This window comes from Lissotriton vulgaris, chromosome 8 (assembly GCF_964263255.1).
Source record: "Lissotriton vulgaris chromosome 8, aLisVul1.2, whole genome shotgun sequence".
In the NCBI taxonomy this organism is placed as follows: Eukaryota; Metazoa; Chordata; class Amphibia; order Caudata; family Salamandridae; genus Lissotriton; species Lissotriton vulgaris.
In genome coordinates, this window is record NC_141696.1 from 674,272,911 (window position 1) to 674,289,742 (window position 16,832).

Consider the following 16,832-nt stretch of genomic DNA (forward strand, 5'->3'; position numbering starts at 1 on the left):
ACACCACTCGATTAAGAGAGCCCAAAAATTATGCTTTTTAAAGCCCTTCATATCCAAACTGGCAACAAATTTAATAGAGGTTAACCAATCAAAGAACCTTGGAGGGGATACAGCTATTCACTATTTGCATATTTCTCTGCATGCCAACATCATAGAATAAAAAATCAGCCTTTCCTTATTATCTGTAATTCTTTCGGGAGAATCTACACATCCAAAAATAACCGACAAAACTCTTACCTTAATGTCAGTATCCAGCACAATGAACAGGACCCTACTCACATCATTCCAGAAAGACTGAATCTCAGGACATTTAACAAACATATGTAGAACATCCTCTATCGGACTGCCACACTAGGGGCAAGCTACGTCTCCTCTTCTCCCAAACTTTGACAGCCTTTGAGGCATCCAGTAGGCTCCATGGATGGAGAAAAGGTGATTTATTTTTAAGTGTGCAGGTTTTACTATTTCAAACAACAGAGACATTGATACTTGCCACTTATTTTCCAGCGGAGACTCCGGCAAGCATCTTCCCCACAAATCTGTTGGCAATGTAAAATCCCCATATTCCAAATCCACCCTCAACCAGTATATTATTGCGAGCTCCTTTTTGAGTACTGCCTCATCCAGAAGTCTGTCCTCCAGCTCGTTTGATCTTCCTATCACTGTGCCTGGATCTTGGAACCAACTTTGTATTTGCATAAATTTGAATCTGGACACTTGCTGTTCCGAAAGATGGTTACACGTTTCCCAGCTTATTAAGTGACCATCTTGTGTAATGTGGTTCCATCTGGTTAGACCCGCATCTCTCAATGGTCGAGCCAGTGCGTATTTTGTCCAGGCCGGTGAGCCGCGTGAGTCTCAACTAGGAGCATTTGGCTGTAGTATGGTTTTTTTAAGGCTTCTCTGACCCTATACCAAGTCTCAGCCAGGCCTCTCAAGATCTTTAGCCTGACTTTCTTGAAGTATTTAGGGTCTGCGTATTTGAACATAAAGCCAACACTACCACCTGGCTCCTGCCTTGACATTTCTCCCAGCAATCTCCCAATCTCCAAAATTATGGGTGTGTTCAGCAGCATTTTCCCATTTTCTAATAAAAACGCCCATGAATAAAATAGCAAGTCTGGTAAAGCTCAGCCCCCTTTTTTCACCCTTCTTCTTAATTTCTTCCAGGCTATTCTGGGGCCAGATAAAGCTACTAATTTGACCTTGCAACTTTTTGAGCTCTTCACTTTCGAAAGGAAGGGGAATAGTGTCAAACAAAAAAGTTAATTTTGGGAGGATCATCATTTTTACTAAGTTTACCCGACCTACTAAGGTAAGCTGAAGATGCGCCCAGATTTTTAGGAGCCTACTGATCTCTTTTTTAGCCTTCTCCAAGTTGACTTTTGTAAGTTTAGAGATGTCTTGTGGAATCATGACTCCCAGATATCTCATTGCTTCCCTATTGGCTGCTTCCCCTGTTTCCAAATTCCAGGACATTACCTCAGTCTTGCTCCTATTTATTTCGTAGCCCGAGATTTTCACAAAATCTGTTGTTGGTTTTGTAATGCGACTTAAGATGTTTTGTAGGTTGGTTAAGAGAGAATTTGTTCTTGAAACATTTGCTGACTGTGCCTACAAGTGTCCCTGCTACTATGTTTCATAGTGAACTTGGGGTGACCCCTTGTCCTTCCATATACACTTAGCGCCCTTATTACTGAGGTATAATATTCGGGCCAAGGAAGAAACAGCCTTGAATATTCCATCTCCACAATTTGCTGACTATGCAGTGCTCCTGATTGAAGAACGCATCGTCAGATGGACTAAGCTCTGTCCGTAAAGTATAAAGCAATTTCCTCTCCCAACAAGGATGACAACACCGTGTGTGGGCTTAAACTGTTTCATTGTTGAGCTCCATTGAACATGTTTCAGATGCTGAATGGTGAACAAGGCTGCTCAACAGCAGAAACACTGCTATTGGATATTGCTTTACATATATCCAATGAAAAAAACAGAGGTTATGGTCGTTATAATTAAGAAATAGAGTTAAAAAAAACTTAGAAATTCACTGATAAAACCTACGGTTACAGGGACCTTATTATTAGGCTCAGATTTCACTCTTACAAAACCAGTGAAATTCAACAGTTATTGTTACCTGAGCTAACTATTACTTACCCCCCGCAATGCACTGCTTATGACATCACATATCACATCACTCATGACATGATCAGTGACATCACTGATGACATCATTCACAGAACCATTCACACCCCATAAAACCTCTCTTACATTCACTCACACACAACCACTCACATACTTATTTTTTAATTCTATTTCCTAACTATAACAGCTCTATAACCTTTATTTAATTTTAATGTTTTCTAAAATGTCATAGCCTAACTGTTACCTGTACACTTTGAGAGTGGGTGTTTGAGTGTCTGCTTAGATAGGTGAGTGGGAGTGTCATTTGCTGCATGGGCCTCTGAGTGGGTGTGAATTGGTTTGTGGGAGTATGAGTGGCGTTGTGGGTCTTTGAGTGGGTGTTTGGGTGATTGTATGGGTGTGTACATTGATGTTAGTGGGTGTAGGAGTGCCTGTGTGGATCTCTGAGTGGGTACTTGAGTGGCTGAGTGGGTGTATGAATGTTTGAGTGGGTCTGTGACTGGAAGCGTGAGTGGCTGAATGGGTATGTGAGTGGGTGCATAAGTGTCTGAGTGGGTCTGTGAGTCAGTGCATGAGTGTCTTTATAAGTCTGTGAGTTGGTGCATGAGTCTCTGAGTGGTCGAGCGGGTAGGTGCGTGAGTGTCTGAGTCAGTCTGTCAGTAGGTGTGCAATAAAAAAAGTAGGGGAGCAGGTCCTCGTGCCACCTCCCCTTCTGATGGTTCTCCTGTCCAACTTGCCTGCAGTCCGCTATCATCTGCTGCCTTCGGTTTTGTGCCTCCTCTGCTCATTTTCAACTCCCTTTTTCTGCCTCTTACTTCTTGTTTCTTACCTCTATTCTGCCTCTTTCTGCTCATTTTTTATCTCTATTTTCCTCCTTCTTTTCATTTTGTCTGTTATTTTCCCTTCTTCCTGCTCAATTTTCACCTTTATTTTGCCTCTTGCTGCTCATTTCTCACCTTTATTTTGCCTTTTGCTGCTGGTTTCTTACCTCTATTTTGCATTTCTGCTCATCTCTCACCTTTATTTTTCCTCTTTCTGCTAGATTTTCTCATAATTATTTAAGGGTCGGTGGTAAACTGTGCTCTGCAAGCAACAAGGGGACTTCATCCCTCAATCAGTAATGCCAAGAGGTGCATTTGCAGATTTTTTGAGTAAGGGTGTGTGGCCTCTGATGAGGTCCCAGCAATCTAAATGTGTGGGACTTACCAGTGGTAACAATAAGGGTTCCTGCCCCCAACTACCCTCAGCAGCCAAGGGAATTCATCCCCCAACCAGTAATGTGCCTGGAGGCCTATTTTCAGGGTGGTTGAGAAAGTGGGTGGGGCCTCTGATGAGGTCTCAGCAATCCCGCTGTGTGGGACTTACTAGTGACAGTCGGAGTTTGTGGATTCCAATGGACCTCAGCAGACAGGGGACTTTATCATCCAATGAGAAGTGCACCAGGGGGCATGTTTGTTATTACTTTTAGGCCCCATGACACCACCCCGGGGCTATATTCTTCATGTAGAGGTGGACTGCGTGGTCCCCCTCCCAGAGTCATTAAAGGCCCCGGGGGACCCATCCTGGGGCTGAAATTCCCATGTAAGGGGAAGGGGCAGTACAGCTCCCCTCCCTGAGCCTCCAGAGACCATCTTCCAGGGTCCATTCCAATAATGAAGGAAAGCGAAGGTCTGGGGAGACCACCCCGGAGCAAAACTTTGTATCTAAGTTAGGGGGGCTGAGCAGCTTCCCCTCCCCTCCCTCCCTGAGCCATCAGATGCCCGAAGAAGCCCAAATCCAAACCAAAATTTCTAAAACTGGGTAGGGAGGCTGCATGGCTCCCTCCCTGAGCCATCAGAGGTCCCAGGAATCCCAATACAGGGACCAACATTTTTTCAAAATTGGGAGGGGGCCATGTGGTCCAATCTAAACCTCAAAGGTCCCAGGGAGCCCACCATTAGGCTGCAACAACAACCTATTGGGGGTCTCCCAGACAGGGTTCCGTCCAGGTCAGGGCACTGACATCGCCCTCCTGGCGGCAGTAGAGAAGGCCAGAAGCATTCTGGACACGGGAGGATCAGTGGCAGTGATCCTCCTGGACCTCAGTGCGGCCTTCGACACTGTAGACCATCCCACCCTAGTCCAACGACTGGGAGAAATTGGAATAAAGGGTATGGCCCTGAAATGGCTAAAATCCTTCTTAGCAGGACGATCCTTCCAGGTTTGGGAGAACGACAGCCACTCACCTATCATCCCCCTCCGATGTGGAGTACCGCAGGGCTCATCCTTGAGCCCTACGTTATTCAACGTAAACATGGCTCCATTGGAGAAGAGGATCACCCCGTTCGGCGTGTCCTTAATTAACTACGCCGACGACACCCAGTTGGTTGTCACCCTCACCCATCCCCATCATGCCCCTTCTGACCTTCACAGCTGTCTCTCGGAAGTCCATCGATGGATGAATCTTTCATCGTTAAAACTGAACGGATCAAAGACCGAGATACTACTGTTAGGTCACACGGGCCCCGCCCTTCCACCTCATCTCTGGCCCAGCTGCCTGGGCGACCCTCCCGCACCTAAGGACGAGGTTAAAAGCCTAGGTGTGTGGATTGACAAGGACACAACCTTCAAAACCCAGGCAAATAAAACAGCAGGGACATGCTTTGGTCTCCTCCGGGCCTGCAGGAAGATCTTCCCTCTGCTCCCAGCCACCGCAAGGAAGCTCCTTATACAGGGCCTAATCCTAGCGAGATTAGACTACTGTAACGCCATCTACCTGGGAGCTCCTGAAGCCACCCTTAATGCGCTGCAGAAAGTCCAAAACGCTGCCGCCCGCCTTCTCACGGGCACACCTTCAAGATCCTCCGCCAAGCCAGCTCTCAGGTCTCTGCACTGGCTGCCAATCAGAGAAAGAGTCATCTTTAAGGCCCTCTGCCTGGCCCATAAGACCCTCAACAATAACGGCCCCCCCCTTCTCAAAGAAATCTTAATCCCCTACAAAGTGAAAAGAGACCTCCGGTCCAATGGAGAAAATCTTATTTCAGTTCCCACAGTTAAAAAAGCCAAAACCGGTGGCCGCCGTTTTTCGGTCCATACGGCCAAACACTGGAACTGTTTACCACGAAGTCTGAGGACAGAATCAAACCATCTTCGGTTCAGGAAATCCTTAAAGACCCTCCTTTTCCCCCAAACATAACTTCAGTCAGATGGCCGGAAGCCTCAGGAGAAACAGCTCAGCGCTGGGATGCTCATCGAGTTACTACGCGCTTTATAAAACCATTAAAATAAATAAATAAAATAAATTATTCAAAATGGACATGGGGCCAAGCGACCCTCCCCTCCCAAAGTCATTAATGGTCCTGGAAAAAAGAAAACCTTTTAGGCCGGCTCACTTTCTTTATCTTATACCCACCCCAGGGACATAGCAGTGTCCCTGCCACACCAAGCATTTTTTTAATCTCCAAAGAGCAAACACAAAGACAGCTCCCAACTTGTGGGACCTTTAAGAATGCTTGAAACAACAAGAGGAACGGGGATAGGACGATATTTAATGGGGTCCAGTGTACAAGTCCTAGTATAGAGCACACAGAAGGATACAAAGTTCCCCGGGGAGAGTGCAGCAGTATGGAGAAGTAGAAGAAGGGCAGCGTCAAGGAACTAGGGAAGTTCCCTTGTCGGAACTAGAGAGCCTCACACACCCAGAGTGCTAGGTGTGAAACACACCCTGACTGTAGGATGTCCAGTTTCATCATCGGCTCACTGCTCCTCGTCAGACCTGCGCTGCAATGTCTGACGGAATGCCAGGAGGAACTCTTTTGGCGGAGTTCTTTTGTTCCTTGCCGATGGTGTGTGTGAGTAAAAATAGGGAGTGTAGTCAGTGAAAAGTGAGTGAATGTTAAAACAGGGTAAGGAGTCCACAATGGATTTTATTGACGTGGCTGATTCCCTGATTAAAAGGGGTGAGAGGGGAGCTAGAGACTGTAGGGTATGCAGAAAACTAAATCAACCCCCTTATGTGGTCAACATGTTTCTCGCCAACCGGCGATTCGTCAGGACCTTAACAAGGTACTACACAAGAAAAAGGTGATACACTGCTCATTCAGAAAGTAAAAAGCAAATGTAGAATACAACCTCACTAGGTCGGGTTCAAAGAGGGCCAGGGGTCCTGCTCTAATTAGGCGACCTAAGGATAGGAGGAAAAATAGAAAATAACAAAAGAGCGGGTCAACGCATACCTCAATATTGTAGTTATACATTTAGATGATATGGGGTGACTGTTAGGTGAATGCTCTCCACATTGTGAGGGGGGGGGGGCGCGGAAGGGCTGTGTAGGGAAAACATTCATACCGGACACAAGGTGGATGGTAATTTCCCTTCATAGTCGGTCTGGAAATATGGCACGACTAATATCTCTCATTGGAGAAACCAAAGTGCAGGTAAAGACACTCATCCTAAGTGTAAAGCCGAATCTATCAAAAACACACCCATTCCTGGGTGAAGAAAGGAAGGATCTTACCCTAAGGGAAAGTAATACGGGCCTCGCAGCTTGCTCCCGTGAGGCCAGCGTTGTCTGGTAATTGTACCTAGAAGGTATGGAATGGAAGGAGTGATTTATAAATAGCAAATCACAGGGTAGGGGACTAGTGCCTGGTATGCAGGCCAGAGCAAGAGGAGGAATAGGAAGGACTGGGCTCGTGCCATAGCACAGCCACGCTAGGAGTGCAAAGGCAGGTTCCCGGCTGTCCTCGAGGGCTGATTTTCCCGAAACCACACATGCAGTCATTGGGTGGGTAGGGAGCCGTCCGCTCTATCCGGGTAAGGCACACGAGCCCGGAGGAGCTCCCAGCGCGGTGTCCAATTCCAAAAGTCGGCACCAATACATCACCCAATGTTCGCAAGGCGCGAACTTGAGCAACGACAATGCTAGGCTATGGCGGAGCACCGCGCAGTAAGCTTCCCTCAAAGCTCAGCCTAAAGGAGGTTGGCGCGGCAGGCGAGAGGCTGGCGCTCCCCACCTCTATTCCGCTTGATGCAGTGTGGCGAGAGGGTGGGGGGCCCGGGCAGGGCCAAGAGCCAACCCTGTCACTGCCTGGTGCTGTGGGGCGGCAAGAGATGATCGGATCCTCCGGTCGGGGGGGCTGGGGACAGAGCTTACCTGTGCATGGACGCTGGGACGGCGGCGACACCTACCCCTCACGCTCGAGGCACCTGGTCAGGGTGCGGAGCAGCTGGTGGAGTGTCCCTGTGGGGTCCATCGTTATGGAGAATGTCGGCTACCTCGCCGCGGCGCCACGGGTTTGGTGGCGCCTCCCGCGCGTCATGCGCATGCGCCCAGGCAGCACGGGGACTAGAGCGAGTTCTGGACGATTGCGGCAACATTGGCGGCCATGATGGAAAGGTCGCTATCGCGGGTGGAAAGCTGAAACATAGTCTGCTGGCGGTTGGAGTGACACAGGATTGCTGCCCTATGATGGATACCATTCAGGTTATGGAAATAAGTAAATTAGACCCAACATGGGTGGCGGGGGGAGGGGTAAAGGGGGGTTAGGTTTGTGGAGGGTTGTTGTGGGCAGGGGTTTGCCCATAAACTGGTGGGTACGAGCTACTGCCAACCAGCAACCCTGGGTAGGGTTTGTGGGGGGTTGTTGGAGGCGGGGGTTTGCCCATATACTGGTGGGTACGAGCTACTATCAACCAGCAACCCGGGGGATAGGGTGAGTTCCCTAATGGTGTATGGGTTACTGGGCTCATGTGTGGAAAGCCAAGGGCCAGTAAGGTACTAGGATGGCCTTAGTGTTGGGATGCCTCGTGGGTGGATCATCGAGGGTAGGGCAGACACCCTCTGATGGTGCGGAATGCTAATGTTAGGAGATGGCTTGTACCGAGCTGGGGTATCAGTCTTGGTTAGAATGGGCAGGTGCAAGTGCCAGCTATGGTGTGTCATCTGGAGACGGTAGCCCAGGGGACTGCATCGTTGAACCCCACTGTATCAAGCTGGAGGCGGTGCACCCATCTCTGTTCAAGCCTAAACAGGGCCTGCCTGTTCATGGCTGGTTGGGACTCGAGCACTAACCACTGGATGCTGTCTGCAGGGTGATTATGTAGTTGATAGTGTTCATACAGTCTCGTGTGGGACCTGGAGCACCGTATTTTGCTTTTGTGCTCCGTTATTCTGAGCTTAACCTGTCTCATAGTCATACCTACATAGAATTTGTCGCAGGGACAAATCAGGAGGTAGATGCATTTAGTACTAAGGCAATTCGTGTGTCTGTGAAGTTGCCATGTGAAGGAATCGGTGAGCTTGATTTCTTTACATTGTCTGGACTAGGGGCACACCGCACAGCCTCCGCAGGGGTAGTGTCCAACAACGGGGGGGAGGTGCCACAGTGTCTGTTGCCCACTGCTGTGTTGTTTCTTGGGGCGCGTATGTATAAGGGAGTCTTTAAGGTTAGCCGTCCGTTTGAAGGCGAACCTCGGTTTGGGTATCTCAATGCCCCCTGAGTTAAGGATGCCCCAATGTTTGTTCACAGTTTTTTTAATAAAGTTGGAGTTTCTGGTAAAACTGGTGACGCAAGGGATCAGGTCATCGCGTTCCTTTTGGTGTACCTCAAGAAGGGCCTCCCTATGGTTGTTTAGTGCTCTCTTGGTCGAGTCACGTATCAGTTTAGTGGGGTACCCTCTGTCCTGCAGTTTATGTTGGAGGATATTGGCTTCTTGTCGGTAGTCATCCTTGGAAGAGCAGTTTCTACGTACCCTCAAGAATTGGCCGAAGGGTAGATTCTCGCGTAGTGCTCTAGGGTGATGGCTATTAAACAAGAGGAGATTGTTTCTGACAGTGCCCTTGCGGAAGAGGGTAGTGCTCAGACCGACTGGGCCCAGCCGGATCGTAAGGTCAAGGAAGGGGAGGGCTATCTCAGACATGGAGCCTGTAAATTTAAGGAATGGATTCTGTTGGTTAATCCTGCCAGCTGGGACTTCCGCCGGGAGGCGTACTTGTGCAAGCCCTTCCTTCGGCAGAGCGGGGACCTCTTTCCGCTGCCTACGGGGCTCACCACCATCTGACCGCTGTGTTGCCAGGACTGCAGCCTTCCCTGCCTTCCCTGCCCCCCCCGCCGCCGCTAACCACTCGCGGCCGCCGAGAGGGGCTGGGCGGGAAAACTACAATTCCCAGCGTCCCCTGCTCCGCGGGGACGCCGCCTGCCAGCTGGGACTTCCGCCGGGAGGCGTACTTGTGCAAGCCCTTCCTTCGGCAGAGCGGGGACCTCTTTCCGCTGCCTACGGGGCTCACCACCATCTGACCGCTGTGTTGCCAGGACTGCAGCCTTCCCTGCCTTCCCTGCGGCCCCCGCCGCCGCTAACCACTCGCTGCCGCCGAGAGGGGCTGGGCGGGAAAACTACAATTCCCAGCGTCCCCTGCTCCGCGGGGACGCCGCCTGCCAGCTGGGACTTCCGCCGGGAGGCGTACTTGTGCAAGCCCTTCCTTCGGCAGAGCGGGGACCTCTTTCCGCTGCCTACGGGGCTCACCACCATCTGACCGCTGTGTTGCCAGGACTGCAGCCTTCCCTGCCGCCCCCGCCGCCGCTAACCACTCGCGGCCGCCGAGAGGGGCTGGGCGGGAAAACTACAATTCCCAGCGTCCCCTGCTCCGCGGGGACACCGCCTGCCAGCTGGGACTTCCGCCGGGAGGCGTACTTGTGCAAGCCCTTCCTTCGGCAGAGCGGGGACCTCTTTCCGCTGCCTACGGGGCTCACCACCATCTGACCGCTGTGTTGCCAGGACTGCAGCCTTCCCTGCCTTCCCTGCCGCCCCCGCCGCCGCTAACCACTCGCGGCCGCCGAGAGGGGCTGGGCGGGAAAACTACAATTCCCAGCGTCCCCTGCTCCGCGGGGACGCCGCCTGCCAGCTGGGACTTCCGCTGGGAGGCGTACTTGTGCAAGCCCTTCCTTTGGCAGAGTGGGGACCTCTTTCCGCTGCCTACGGGGCTCACCACCATCTGACCGCTGTGTTGCCAGGACTGCAGCCTTCCCTGCCTTCCCTGCCGCCCCCGCCGCCGCTAACCACTCGCGGCCGCCGAGAGGGGCTGGGCGGGAAAACTACAATTCCCAGCGTCCCCTGCTCCGCGGGGACGCCGCCTGCCAGCTGGGACTTCCGCCGGGAGGCGTACTTGTGCAAGCCCTTCCTCCCGCGTCACGGGACGCGCGCGGGCGACGCCGGGCGGAGCCCGGGCAGAGGGCGGGCCGTCTAAGGCCGTCCAAGGACGACCAGGGACGGGACGGGCCACATCCTTAACACCATGGGTAAGCGCAAAATAGTCACTCCGGTGATGGGAGAAGCTAAGGCAAAGGTCCCAAAATATACGACCAGTATAATTACATACTTGACATCAAAAGTGGACGAATTATCCACCCAGATAGCTGTTTCTGAACGTGCACTGGGCCTGGAAACTACATCTGCAAGCACTAGTACTACATTTTCCTCGCCCATTAGCTGTGTTCCACTGGAGCCGAGGGTCATAATTGAATCATGCCGGACAAACTTGGCGCAGACTCCTACAGTTTTGTCTTCTCCAGAACTTCCTATTACTGTTATACCTCCTACAACTGAGGACATGGGTGTCAAAGAAAATACGGTCAACATTCAATCTGAGGGTCAGCGGGCTACTTACATCACCGAGGAGGGCTTCACGTTACTACTGGAAAAACTTTTTTCTGACAGGCTAGAATCTGCCTTAATTCAGATTGCAACAGACATAACTGAGACTCTGAAGGATTGTGTTAATAACTTGTTGAAAAAATGTGAACGCATTAACGAGTTTCTGAATAGTCAGGCCTCTGTACTGCCATCGCAAAATTTGAAATGTTCCCAGGTCCCTCAGGTTTCAGCACCTATAGAAATTGACCCTCCAAATAACCCAGTAATTAATATGCCCACAGAAAACTCTGTGCCTTCCAAAGGGAAAGTTGTAAATGGTAGATATACGCCCTTGCCGCTAACAGTGCCTAACCGTGCTTTATTGGAAAAGCCATTAGGTCTTCCGGGAGACCGGATGGGCAGGGTACCTCCAGTGCACCTACCCCCCGATGCAACACCTTTTGTAGCCGTACTGGTAAATGTACCCAAATTAGATGCGGGGGAGGTAGAACATCATGAAACGCTGCGCAACTACACGGAAAAATGGTGCAATGCAAATTGCACGGGTGAAAGTAATATTGCAGCTAATATACTGATGTGTAGAAGGGCTAATTGGGTGGGCAAAACTAAGAAGTGTGTGGCAGGAGACTGTGTTATAGTTAATTTTAAATCTCGTGATGTCACTAGCCGCCTCTTCTGGGATGCTTCCCCTTTGGATCCATTAGGCAAGGGTGTGCGCGCTATGCCGCTGGGTTTCTTCTACCCACCTGCACTCATGACAGCCGGAGGCGGGCATGGTAGGCCACAGCAAAATAACAACCACGGGTTTGTGGGTAAACAAAATTTCCCTCCTCAAGGGAATGAATGGGTGACAAAGAAATCTAGGGGCGGCGGTGTAGTCACTTCCGCAAAGCACACGCATCTAGATAACCTGCCACTCTCAAACAGATTTGCGGCTCTCGCTAATCATGACAATATGGACTGACTAGAGCCCAAGCAAACAAATCTGATAGTTAATGCCCAGGATGATTCCATCAACATCCCTACCCCCTGTAACACTGTTAACATCCCTACCCCCTGTAATGTTGCATCTAATGAGGGGGAGGTGATAACAGAGCGAGGTAATAGAAAAGTTAAGATCTTGTCCTGGAATATTGCGGGCTTACGTGCCAAACAGAATGACCCAATTTGGCTGGGTAAGCTAAAAGAACATGATATAGTAGCCATGCAGGAAACATGGGCAAGGGATAATTCATTTTGGTTGGATGGTTACTCTTCATTCTTTGTCAATGCACAGTGTACCCCGGTGGGAAGGGACATAGGCGGCCTGATGTTTCTGGTGTCTCTTAATATAGCTGGGAGTGTGAGGGAAATTCCTAGCTCCTCACATTATTTTCAGCTTCTAGAGATCCGCCACTCAGATAAAAATAAGACAGTTCTTATTAACTGTTATAACTCTTTGCAGGGCGGATCCCAAAATTTTGTTCTAGAAAGTTTAAGTTCATTTGTAACTGATTACATGTCAAAACAAACCACTTTTGTACAAATTATTTTAATGGGTGATTTTAACGTTCACTTGTGTGATTCACATTGCCAGATCAAAGATTTTAATGGGCCTGATCTTGCGACTCCTCCCCACTTTGAGCATAGTCTGAAGGGATCAGCCATGGAACAATTGTTATCAGCAAATGACCTATATGAACCAGGCTTTTCTGACCCAAATGACCGTGTGGTCACATACAATGCGAGGGGTAGCGAATCTATCATCGATTACATTTTTTTGTCGCCAGGGCTCCTCCATTATGTTCACTTTTATAACGCCATTGAAAGTGGATTCAGTGACCACAATCCGGTGTGCTTAATCCTGGATGGGTCGCTTGGACTGCTCAAAGGGGTTTTGTTGGCCACTTCTGTGAAGCATGTAAAGAGCAAAGACCAAGGGAGGCGATTAAAATGGTGCAAAGTTTGTCCAGAGGATTTTTCGAACCTTATTGAACAAGATATGATGGTGGAATTTCAGACCTGTAGGGACCCTGCCAGGGGGGATAAAGAGATTGTTGCCGCCTTTGAGGCTATCTGCTCGAGGGTGGAAGAAGAACTTACACTTGGCCCAAAAAGGGGACCTGCCCCAGTCTCCGGTTGGTTCGACCATTCTTGTTCAAAAGCTCACTCTGCATTGATGGCAGCGCTCAAACATTCCCCCAGAAATAAGTTAGTGATAGCGCAGCTAAGGAAAAAATATGCTGAGGCGGTAAAGATACGTAAAAAAGCCGTAAAAGAAGACGCCTGGGACGCTTTAATGGATTCGACCACCCTTAAACATAGCTCCAAATTCTGGTCCATAATAAATAACCCCATATTTTCCCAAACACGTAACATAGATCTTGAGGCAAATATACCTGAATCAGAGTGGCTTAATCATTTTTCAGTCATCTATGGGAGCAATCAAGTTTATGAAACATTTCGTATACCCTGCTATTCTGATATGCAACCTAATGTAGATTTTACTGAAAATGAAGTTAAGGTCGCGATAATTGGCTCCGCTAAGAATAAAGCCCCGGGACCCGATGGGGTTCCTCTGGACTTATATAAATCAAACCCAGAGATGTGGGCAACTATATTAAAGAATGTTTTTAATCATGTACTTGTAGGGGGATTCCCTAACACCTGGGCATGTTCAATCATTGTCCCAATCTTTAAAAAAGGACTAAGAAGTGACCCCAAATGCTATCGCCCTATATCCTTGCTGGATTCTTCCATGAAGATCCTGGGTAAAGTACTGTTGGCGAAAATTAACAAGTGGACACTAGAGAATGATATTTTGTCCAATGCCCAGTATGGTTTCCGGTCAGGTAGAGGGACAGAGGACCAATGCCTAAATCTGCACATGATAATCTCTAAATACACAAAGGCAAAAAAGGGGGCAATTTTTGTTGCTTACATGGATCTATCCACAGCATTTGATTTAGTAAACAGAGCCAAGCTGTGGGCCATGTTATTAAAAATGGGATTGGATCCTCCTCTGGTCCATTTCTTAGCTGAACTCCACAAGGATTTAAAGGCTTCCATTAGAATGGATCAAGAGGGACATCGCACAGCGTGGTTTAAATCAGGCAGGGGTGTGCGGCAAGGCTGCATCCTTGCCCCATGCTGTTCACTTTATACATAAATTCTCTGGAAAAAAATCTTCTGGCTGCTTCTGTGGACACACCGCGTGCAGGAGACACTCATATTCCAGTGCTCCTGTATGCGGATGACGCCGCCTTAATAGCTAGGACACATCTGGGCCTCCAGAGACTCCTTAATGCATTCAGTGACTTTATGTCTTCTCTTGACCTTGTGGTTAATAACGCTAAATCTCATGTCATGGTTTTTTTGGGCAGCTAAAAATAATACCAAATCCTTTTACTGTAAGGGGGAAGTGATTACTAACGTTAAAGCTTTCACTTACCTCGGTGTAATTTTCGACACTAAGGGCAGCTGGATCCCTCAGATAACAGCAAAGACCAAAGCAGTGAGGAGCTCTGTTAACGCTATTCTGAGCTTCTCAAGGAGACTCGGGGGGAAACCAAGTGGTGCACTATTAGCTTTGTATAGGGCAAAATCATTGGCTATAGCTAGGTACGGAGCTGGATTGTGGGGATATGTAAAAACTGAAACCATTCAAATAGAGGTTAATAAGTTTTTCTGTTCTATATTAGGACTCCCCTCATCAACAGCCACTTTTTCTGTCCATCAGGAGCTTGGAGTAGGATACATTACTGATATCCTCTCTATGGCACCCATTCTTTTGTGGATAAGGGTCTGGATTAATAACAACTTAGGTCTCAACCACAAAATTCTGTTGGATTGTTTAAAACTTGATAAATATAAAGACATTGCTTGGCTGTCATATATTTATAAGTGCTCAGTAGAACTTGGACGCCCGGAGATTTTCTCCTCCCCGCTTGACCTAAAAAAAGCAGACCTAGCCTGGGTCAAGGAAAACTTTTACAAACTTAAGTCCTTGGAGAGAGAACAAGTCCAGTTAACTAAACCCATGGTTAGAGCACATTATATGACAATCACTTGTATAGCCATCCAACCGTATCTTGCCCTAGTTAACATTCCGTTTCACAGGTGGCTTCTGGTTAAGTTTAGATTTAACCAGATTTACTTGGTACTCTGTGACAGACAGGGTTGGTTCAAGCCTGAGGATGCACCTGTATGCAAATGCGACAATTTCTCCATTCAAGACAATATGCACCTTATGTTGTTCTGCCCTTTTTATCATGCTCCTAGGCAGAAGTATCTGCTACCTTTGTTGAAGGGGAAAGCTTTTACGCAAGTAAAACCAGCTCTTCTGTTTTTACAAATGCTTGATTCGCCCTTTGTAATGTTCAGTGTAGCAAATTACCTTGTTGCTGCTGTTCGGATTAGGAAGAGGAAATTACAAGCTTAACAGTGGGGACTGTGATGAACGTGGTATACCTTGCTTTTTTTGCACATGATGAGTCCTTTTTAATCCGACCTTTTTATTGTTTTTAAATTGTATTGTATTGTATGAAATTTTTTAAACATGTACTTAGATTGTCTTTTAACTGTTGTAGTATGCTTTTATGATTTTTAACAAAATCGAATAAAGTGGTTTTTGACTTGTTGGTTAATCCAGGTGCAGAATAGAGTGCAGCTGTCGCGGTCTCCCTTCCATAGTATCAGAATATCGTCTATGTAACGACGCCACAATGTAAGATGTTGTCTGAAGGGGTTGGATTCGGGGTAAATGAATTGGTTTTCAAAGGCTGCCATATAGATACAGGCAATGCTAGGAGCAAAAGTCAAACCCATTGATGTACCCCTGATTTGATGGTACATCTGTGATCCGTATTGGAAAAAGTTTTCTGTTAGGGCTATGGCACGAGCCCAGTCCTTCCTATTCCTTCATCTTGCTCTGGCCTGCATACCAGGCACTAGTCCCCTACCCTGTGATTTGCTATTTACAAATCACTCCTTCCATTCCATACCTTCTAGGTACAATTACCAGACAACGCTGGCCTCACGGGAGCAAGCTGCGAGGCCAGTATTAGTCTCCCTTAGGGTAAGATCCTTCCTTTCTTCTCCCAGGAATGGGTGTGTTTTTGATAGATTCGGCTTTACACTTAAGATGAGTGTCTTTACCTGCACTTTGGTTTCTCCAATGAGAGATATTAGTCGTGCCATATTTCCAGACCGACTATGAAGGGAAATTACCATCCACCTTGTGTCCGGTATGAATGTTTTCCCTACACACCCCCTCCGCGCCCCCCCCCCCCCTCACAGTGTGGAGAGCATTTACCTAACAGTCACCCCATATCATCTAAATGTATAACTACAATATTGAGGTATGCGTTGACCCGCTCTTTTGTTATTTTCTATTTTTCCTCCTATCCTTAGGTCGCCTAATTAGAGCAGGACCCCTGGCCCTCTTTGAACCCGCCCTAGTGAGGTTGTATTCTACATTTGCTTTTTACTTTCTGAATGAGCAGTGTATCACCTTTTTCTTGTGTAGTACCTTGTTAAGGTGCTGACGAATCGCCGGTTGGCGAGAAACATGTTGACCACATAAGGGGGTTGAGTTAGTTTTCTGCATACCCTACAGTCTCTAGCTCCCCTCTCACCCCTTTTAATCGGGGAATCAGCACGTCAATAAAATCAATTGTGGACTGCATACCCTGTTTTAACATTCACTCACTTTTCACTGACTACACTCCCTATTTTTACTCACACACACCATCGGCAAGGAACAAAAGAACTCCGCCAAAAGAATGCCTCCTGGCATTCCGTCAGACATTGCAGCGCCGGTCTGATGAGGAGCAGTGAGCCGATGATGAAACTGGACATCCTACAGTCAGTGTGTGTTTCACACCTAGCACTCTGGGTGTGTGAGGCTCTCTAGTTCCGACAAGGGAACTTCCCTAGTTCCTTGACTCTGCCCTTCTTCTAGTTCTCCATACTGCTGCACTCTCCCCGGGGAACTTTGTATCCTTCTGTGTGACCTTTAAGAATGCTCCCATCAGCTGGGAGCTGAGTTTTGATCTGTTTCCCTGCTCACACTCATGCGG

General features: G+C 48.3%; 1 protein-coding gene across 2 annotated transcripts in view; it reads right to left on the minus strand.

The window, feature by feature from the left end:
• The window catches only part of PTCHD1 (patched domain containing 1), a 775,958-nt gene that overhangs the window by 692,693 nt on the left and 66,433 nt on the right, over positions 1-16,832 (minus strand). The window contains exon 2 of one of the 2 annotated variants that reach the window (XM_086933366.1): positions 6,905-6,928. The exons of the other annotated variant lie outside the window; for it this stretch is intronic. Coding sequence (XP_086789492.1) covers positions 6,905-6,928 — 24 coding nt within the window. The remainder of the gene's footprint in view (positions 1-6,904; positions 6,929-16,832) is intronic. 2 annotated transcript variants of the gene reach the window in all.